The 9,108-nt window shown below is 39.4% G+C and overlaps 1 protein-coding gene across 1 annotated transcript in view; it reads right to left on the minus strand.

The window, feature by feature from the left end:
• The window catches only part of LOC119788012 (protein shisa-6), a 33,713-nt gene extending 27,193 nt beyond the window's left edge, over positions 1–6,520 (minus strand). Inside the window, exons 1-2 of the mRNA XM_038292125.1 lie at positions 6,384–6,520; positions 5,061–5,964 (exon numbers count right to left, since the gene is read on the minus strand). Of these exons, the coding sequence (XP_038148053.1) occupies positions 5,061–5,620 (560 nt within the window). The 5' untranslated portion in view covers positions 5,621–5,964; positions 6,384–6,520. The remainder of the gene's footprint in view (positions 1–5,060; positions 5,965–6,383) is intronic.
• Between the last annotated feature and the right edge of the window lie 2,588 nt (positions 6,521–9,108).

Genomic DNA, 9,108 nt, shown 5'->3' on the forward strand with positions numbered 1-9,108 from the left:
TAACCCCAGAGGGTTTTCCAGCCAAAGACCTAAACTAGGAATATACTTCTTGTAGAAATGTGTCTTCTTGTGAATCTTTTTTACTGTGGACTCTGTTATTGCACAAAACAACCAGTGAACCCTAGTTAATCTATGATCTTCATGGAAAAGGTCTTACCTGTGTGGAACAGATCCCAGTCTTCTTCACCTCCCTGCCCGCTCTCCAGCACAACGTTTCTTGCAAGTATCAAAGCTCTTGGATCTCACTCTTATTCTCCTGAACCTTTGGGTTAGAGTCTGCAAAGCCTGTTGAATCAAACTCCTACAGATCCATGCTACCTCCCCTTCATCCCTCAAGTAAGCTAAGCAATCAGTCATCAGTTTTCATCAACCAACTCCTTCCTGATCAGTCTGCTTTCTCCCCTCAGACCAACCAGAAAGTTTAACTGACTTCCTGCAGTTCTCTGCTTCCAGATTCTTCTTGCCTTGTAGATAAAATTTTAAAACTGATTGGTTCTCCGCCTGATTCTGCATATGGGTTTAAAAAAACTACAAAATAAAAACATGATATTGTTGCGATAAATAATTGTTTGTAACAATTCAAATGATTTATGCTATAATGAATATTTCAGTACAGTTTATATTTCTACAACAGTATTTTTCCAAAGACATTTCAAGACTACAGCATTGTAATCATCAACTAACCTAAGTGTTGAATAACCTAAATAATGGATAATAGCAATATATATTTTGTGTTGCTTTGGTTTTCTGACTTTATTAAATACTTTAGGAGTAAAAATTCAAAACATTTAAAATTTTATTGTCATTGTTGATTAATTACAGCCCTGTAATTAGCTTGATTAAACATTTTAATTGAGTAGAACCTCTACTTTTAATTTTTCCAAATCCATGATGCGATGCAATTTAAAAGGGATCCCAGGGCTTTTGGAGGAGAATGACAGTAGGTCCAAAGCAATGTGAGTCTTACTTAACCTTGGCCATCAGGGAGCTTTTCTGCGTTTTCAATCTGTGCTTTAAACCAGACCTAAATGGAGTATTTCTCCTAAAAGTATTGCCCTGTTTGTCCCTCTTTCACTAAGGCTAGACTTTCAGGTAAATTCTGGATAATTATTTGATTAAGGCATAATTGACCAAGAACATGTCTAAAAGTTGCATAATACCAACACTGAAAAACTAGAAGTGGCCACCCCTGTTTTAAAATAAGTCCTGCTCAGCGCCTGATTATCTATCCATCTTTAACCTTCTGCCTTTTTCCCTTTGTGTGGTTTCTTTTTAAGCTCTGGTCATCTAACAGAGGCCTTTGATGGGGTTCTATCACCTTCAGATTGTATACTAGGTAGAAGGAAGGCAAGGACTAGTGAGAGGCTAAATTAATGTATCTGGGGTCAGAAACCCAATGAACAAGAAGAGGATAAAGATGAAGTATCATGTGTCTCCATGACGCATATCAACTTTAGATTAAGAAAGTTGGGCTGCTCAGTGGCACAGTGGTGCAGCCTTGCAGCAAAAAGGTTCCAGGTTAGATTCCTGGCCCGCGGTCTTTCTGCATGGAGTTTGCATGTTCTCCCTGAGCATGCGTGGGTTCTCTCCGGGTACTCCGGCTTCTTCTCACAGTCCAAAAACATGACTGTTAGATTAATTGGCTTCTCTAAATTCTCCTTAGGTGTGAGTGTGCTTTGAGTTGCCCTGCAATTGACTGGCGACCTGTCCAGGGTTTACCCCGCCTCTCGCCCGTAGATAGCTGGAGATAGGCACCAGCATCCCTCGCGACCCCAGTAGGGATATGCGTTATGGGAAATTGATGGATGGATGGGATTGATTAAGCAAGTGGCTGAAAGGCTGAAAAATTTTATGAAGGTGGGATAAATTGAAGAATAAAGTAGATTTCATGCAGCTCGAAATGTTATGACACAGAGGCCTTCAAGATCAGGGGACCTAATATGCAGACGGTGCAAAGATGCCCCTAACATGAAGAGGGAACAAGGGGAACATTGAACAACTGATATATCCCTAGGACTGTGAAAATAAAGACCTCATTGGTTTCTTTGATCATTAGAGAACTTGGGGATGTGACCCAGAAATGTAAAGGGGACTCTGGGTATACTCTGAAAAGCCCATCCCGTAGGAACACAGTCCAAGGAGAAAATAAAAATAGGCACTGGAATCTCCCTGGTCGCTCAAAATAGAACCGCTCGAATGAACATGTGAGAGGATCTTTATTCCTCATATAAACATTGAAGAAGAACCATCTCTACAAAAACAGCATGGCTCAGCTCAAACTAATGGACACTAAGTGCTTCAAACAAAGAAAGTTGTTGTTATTATAACATACAATAATGGAAAATGTTAATGTGTTTTCTTTCTGTAATCAGTAAGGGACTTTTATACAACTTAATTGCAAGGTGGAGTAATTAAAATACAAAAGGCAGGTGATTTAAAAGTGGTAAACATAATATTGCAATGATAAGAATGAAAAACCATCCTGGAATTAGAAAGAGTAACAAAAAACAGGGTTTATTGCAGCCCACCCAGCAAATAAATAACAGCAACTAAACTCTGAACTCTAAAAAGTACATCAAAGGCAAAACGCATAAAATCTTCATCTTCCCATCAGTGGCAGATATGTTTGCTGGATTGATTTTATCTTTGCTTTTCAGTCACTTTTAAAATAAAAAAAGCTCTGGCATTCGAGTCCCTGTTCTCAGAGCTGATTTAAAAACAACAGAATATGAATGAGCTGGGGACCCTGAATGAGCTTAAAAGAAAATATCGATGTCATCTAAAAATCATGTGATGAAGAGTCCAATTTCTCATCGCCATCAGCCATAAGACAGGAATATAACCCATGTTTAACTGACCACAATGCAGTAGGGAGGATGGCAAGTAAAGGGGAGGAAGGAAGCTCTAAAGATCACCATGGGATCTGCATACAGAGACATCTTAGTGTCACCGTGTCCCCATTAAACCCATTAAACACCAAATCCTAGGAAGCTGGGAAGCTTTGTTGCCATACAATCAAGGTAAATATGTGGAAACTCTTCCGGAACTTAACCAGAACTAAGGTTTTTGGTCAAATTGGACTAAGATTGAATTAGATGAATAAGTAGAAAAGCAACTTATTCCCATTTGATGGAGGATCTGTTATAGTCTAGGTTTGTGTTGCTTGGGAACAAAGTGCATTGCATCAAGGATGTTTTAATAACTGAAAATGTCTTGTGCAAAGGTCTTTTAGTGTGATATTGATATCGATACACAGCTAAGCAGAGAAAAAGCCAACCTTTTCCATCTGAGTCCAAAAACCCTAAATCCTAACAGGTCTTTACCTCCAATCTCACATATGGGGTGAGAACCTCTAGGCTGAGCTGAAGAGAATAGAATAAAAAGGAACAAGGACTTTGAACTATTTATGGCAGAAGTCTTAGACTCTCGTCCTCAGGAGCTCAGCGTTCTGCATCTTTCACCAACATCCCTGGTCCAACAGACCACAATCAATGAGCTGAATTATTCCCCCAGCAAGCAGAAAACTTCTGCAGTCCTACAAATTACAGAATAATTTCACTGAGGTGTTTCCAAGTAGAGAAACATCTAGAAGTTCCACAACAGTGGCCCACCAAGACCAGAGTTTAAGAAAGAAGAATGGTCACAGATTTCTTCCATCTGTATGAACCAGAAAATGCAAAATTTTATAGAAGATTAAGTGGGATCAAGTCCGCGAAAAAAGGTTTTGAAGTTATGATAAATGGATTCACCATTTTATTTGTTGATATTAAAATGAACATTAACAATATACCAAGACAAGTTTTTATATAATTCATTTTCAATTTATTATCATGATAAAATGAAAATAAATTATTCATCTTTTACACTTATATGTAATATAATCTCAGTAGTATTAATCCATTAGATCGAAACATTGGATGCATCCACTGAATAACTGTACTCAAATAAAAGGTAAATTGTTTTGATTCGTAAATATTAAATTTTTTTATGCAATACATGTTGATTTATTTTAAGCCTTATTATGCTTATTTACCAGGGGTGCCAGTGAGAATAAATCTTTGTCAAAGTAGGTATACTATGCACAGCTTGTTAAAACAATGGTTTCTATAGCCGGCTCTGCAGGTGTTTAGCTTTAAATAAAACACAGTGGCCTTAGGGTCCTGATCTGTGGAAAATGCTGCTATGGAGCCTTCGATATCTCAACAAAATAACACAGACAAACTGGGCAAAGAGGAAAGCCTTTCAGTAAACCCCCAGAGGGTGTCTGGAGGGTTTGAACTGGGATGAAAGCTATTGGGGGAAAAACATTTGCCTTGTAGAGCTCACAGCGTCACTTCCAATGTTGAGTTGATTCAGCTGGTGAGAGAAGATTTTCCCATCTGGAGGTTCTTCAGTAGCATTGGCTTTGTTTAATATGAAACGGGAAACACCAAACAATCAAACATGTGATGCAAATTATGGAAAAGAGAGCCATCTTTACCTTTAAAAAAGGGACCAATAAATGAACTGGAGCTGCTGTTTGAGCTGAGAAACAGTAAAAGTGTGGGCAGAATCTTCCCAAAAAACTGTAGAAGGGAGTTATGTGTTAGTTAAGTGTGATAGTGACTTTCAAAAATTAGCTAATATATATATATTTTTGGTTAAAGTCATCTTCTTAACTACGTTGTATTTGAATTTAAATTGAAATATTATGACCAACTTATTAAGTAATTCACAGCTTTTAAAAAATTAAGATAAAAAGTGTGGTGCCAGTTTGCAATTAAGATCCATAATTCAAATACAACTAAATACATACAACTGTGGTTTGAAAAGTAATCTAATTATTAATTAGAATTCAACTGTCTGGTTTTGTAAAGTATTGGCTAACGGAGGCTAAAGGACTGATCAAATGTATGCCACACTTTTTAGATTTTTTTTTAAAGCTTCAAACTTTGCTTTTTTCTCCTTAAAACATTGCACTATATTATTTTGGTGTATTATAAAAATGTATTGAACCAAAATTTAGTTTCACGGGCTATATATATTTTTTAATCACTTTTACTCGCTAGTAATCTTCTTACCTGTGCACGTTCATCTCCTGAGGGGGTTTGGTGGCTTTATCATAGGCAACTTTAGCAGAAATCCCAATGGCGATGATGAGCGCAATGACCCCGCAGGTGATGTACACCGTAGTGTTGGTCTGGTCCAGCGCTGGGTCGTATGTGTCTCCTGTGGGCGCTGGTGAAGGGGGCTGGGTTTTGATCCAGTCCGGGGTGTTGTAGTTGGTGCAGCTCTTCTGCTCCAACCGCTTCCCGCGATCCGCACAGCAGAAGCGCAGGAAGCAGCTGCCGCAGCAGAAGCGGTGGTCCGTGTTATTACAGGCGAACTCCTTGTCGTATTGGCCACTCACGTCGTAGTAGCCCATGCAGGTATCATGTTGACCCACGGAAGGAGCTTGGACCTGGGTGATTTTCCGCGGGATAGCGGCGGGGAGCGCGGTGGTGCTTGCGTTCACCTCCTTCACTTTCGGGTTCCTCCTCGGCGGGGGTTTGCTCCTCTTGTTGGCGTTGGCGGCAGCGCACAGGACATTTAGGGGGTCTAAGTAAATCAAAAGAAGCAGGAGGTGCTTTATCCCCATCATGTGAGGAGGCGCTGGTGTTGCCTTGTTGACCTCCACTTCCTTCTGCACTGTGTGTTCTGCTCTGTCCTTCTCTTCCAATTCTTATCGAGTGGAAACTCTTGCGCTTTTCTTCATCTCAGGGACTCGCATTGTTGCCAAACTCAAACTCTCGGACGTTGAGCGGCTGTTATTCTCCTCATTGGACATATTTTAAAACTTTAGCGATCCAATATATGGACTGATTTCAGATAGATGTTGAAATGTAGAAGGTTACTTTTTTGGAAACTGTGCGTAAAGAGACGAAATAACGACACGAAGTCCCCTTGTAGAAATCCGTTTTTGTCCGAATTTGTCGATGGATTGCGCTGTGGAGAGGTAAGAGGATGGTCATTAAAGCGTCGCTACTATAAACTTCATTGGGGACTGAATAAAGACAGAATAAATGCGGAATGAAACTCAGAAGAGTTTCAGCACCACGGACAGCGCCCAAGTCCTCATTAGGATTGTCGGATCGCAAAGAATTGGAATTAAAAGTGTAGTTTTACTTCTAATATCTTCAAAAATTGGAATGTATCTGTTTTTACTCGATTATATACATCACTTGTGTGTGCATTCGATGCGGATTAAAACTGCACATCCTCCATTTTACACAAACTTCTGATTATTACACTTCCAACCAGTTCCTCTAAAATAATTTACCTTAACTTTTGCTCTTCTGTCAAAAAACTAAACAAATAGTTAAACGGATAGCTAGCAGGTTGATAAGTAGTAGAAGGAGACTTACAAGCTTCGGAGTGGCTGGTAAGCGCCGCGCCGTCTCAGCTACTGAATCAAAGCGCCTTGGTAAGACAAGAGCCAAGACCTCTCTCCCTCCTCTCCGGCCCGCCTCCTCTCTCTCTGCGGTCGGCCCTCCACCCTCCCATCCTCCGGCCGCGTCACCAGATCAAATACCCCCGTTAACGACCAAATCGCCACTCCACCTACCCGGCCGCGTGCCTGCAGGTTTCACTTGATTCAGGAAAAAAAATCTGAGTTTAGGAAAACTGTTAAGGAAGAGGAGATGCGTTTTGGCGCAGACCTAGAGTTTCTCTGCGTTAGGGAATATTCCAACAATGCTTTGAGGGGGTTGGGTAGATAACAGTGAAAAGCACTGGGCTACAGTTTTAAGTTTAGTTTAGTTTACCTTTATTCAGTGGTTAAATCTAAAGAAAACGCAGAACTCAAAATACTTTGCAAGGCATTTGGATGCTGTTCAAAAAAACCGTAATTTTATTCATGTATCTGGTTACACAACAATTAAATGAATGCATTTCGGTGGGAGGATTCTTTCCTTTGTGCCTACTGAAACTTGGTGATGTTTTCAGATGAGTAAGCTAAAACATGCTATAGTTGCACCATGCTGCTAAGTCTTCAGAAGGGGAATGGTAAGACAAGGCTGGGTTGAAATAAGAAAAAATGCACAAAAAAAACAACAACAAAAAAACTGCATGATCCATAATTGCAGAGGAATATTTCCTGTTGGAATAAGACATATTACCCCTACCTGCTGCACATCTGTTCTTTTATCAGCCCAGGGCCAGTAGCATATTGGAATGTAATTAGCACAAGTTGTTGAATGCCTCTCTAACACCATTTACCAAAAAAAGAAAAAAAAAGAAAGATAATTTAAAAACAGGAAGAAAGAAAACCAACAAAATATTGATTTTCATTTTAACTACTGATTTTAGACTGGCACATCCAAGGTCCTTTTTTGATAATGTTTATACTACTTGTGCATTTAAAATAATGATTTCTTTATAATATGCTAAATGAAGGAGAAGAGACAGTTTGAAGCATTTTAGCACAGTTTCATCTCAGCTGCTACCGATGAAATCTGCTCTGTGAACAAAACTGACAAACTGATAAGACATAAGTACTATTTCCCTCATCTTTTAAATAATTTAAAGAAGAAGAGGTTATTTAATTGTATGCATCAATTGTTGTACAAGTGACTTACCTTTCTACTCGTCTTACTTGTCTAAGGTGTTTTTTTAACCTATAAGATTCTCCAGATGCCTGAGAACCTTTAATGGGTCCTTAAAGAGGAAAACTAAATGTTGCACTTAAGGCTATATCATAGGTTAAAATGTATAAACTGAAGTGGGTTTTTAGATATATGTCTAGTAAAAAGTATTTCTAAATAAAGAAATTAGCAATTTTTATTATATCTTCTATTTACCCTGCTTCAGGATAGGTCTGTTAATCTGTTAATGTTGCAATTTTAACACTAAGTTATATATTGATTCAGCCTAAAAATAATAGAACTACTCTAAAGACCATCTTAGGGTATCAGGTGGTAAAAAAACTAAACAAGGGGGGATTTAAAAATCCCTCTCAGTAACAACACGCTTTTGCTCGTTCTGGGGGATCTCAAGTAATTTGCCGCCCTGAAGGAATAGATAAATGGTCTCTGCATTGTTTTCCTGATCTGCCCTTAGATTTCCTCTATAAGGGGGAAGGTGTCTGGATCACCTTTAAATCAGGGGTGGACAATTCCAGTCCTTGCGGACCAGTATCCTGCAACTTTCATACGTGATTTAGGTTCAACACACCTTAATCAAGTAATTAGAAGACTGAGAGGACTCTGCAGGAACTGACTGCATACTGAGAAGGTAACACAGCCATTTGATTTCGGTGTGTTGATGGATGTGAAAGTTGCTGGATCCTGGCCCCTGGGACCTGAAACTGTGCACTGTTGCTTTAAATGGAGGTTCCCTAAACTGTGGCAGAATTTGGAAAATGAAAATCTCTGTTCATCTTCCTTTCCTTTTCTTTTTTTCACCTCTTCATTTTCTTCATGGATTCTTTTTGCAGTAAGATGAACTTATTCAATGTAGTCGAGACTGAAGACATGTTTTCTGATTGCATTTTAGCAAAATTATTTAATCAAAAAATAACTTAATTTTCTATTAAAAAAATAACATACAATAAAACTGTATTAATTATATCAGCATGAGGAGTTTTATGGGGCCCTCAGGAATGTGGAGCCCTAGGCCACCGCCTACTTGTGCCTAAATGTAGCTTTGCCCCTAGCCTGAAGGTGACTTGGTTGAGTGCCTGAACCCCCCCTTTGACGTGGAGGAGCACTAACTCTACTCTCTGCTCATCATAGATGATGCTGCTTCTCAACCTATGGTTGCCATATGTTTACATTGAACAGAAAAAACTGGGTTTAGAAGTTTGTATCCAGCATCTCTACAATATGTTCATTACATGTCCCCAAACTGTAGGCAAGGGCTGGATTGTAGCTGGACTGATGAATACAGAGATTTATTTAGCTTAGCTCATAGCTTATTGTTTGTCACAATAGAGCAAACCAGGACAATACCATTTTCCGACTTTGGAAAGAAAAGCAACAAACCATCCATCCATCCATTTTCCGTCAAGCTTATCCCAAGCGGGGTTGCGAGGGGTGCTGGTGTCTATCTACAGCTACGGACGAGAGGCGGGGTTCACCCTGGACAGGTCGC

This window comes from Cyprinodon tularosa, unplaced genomic scaffold (assembly GCF_016077235.1).
Source record: "Cyprinodon tularosa strain WSP-4 unplaced genomic scaffold, ASM1607723v1 ctg1085, whole genome shotgun sequence".
Taxonomy (NCBI): domain Eukaryota; kingdom Metazoa; phylum Chordata; class Actinopteri; order Cyprinodontiformes; family Cyprinodontidae; genus Cyprinodon; species Cyprinodon tularosa.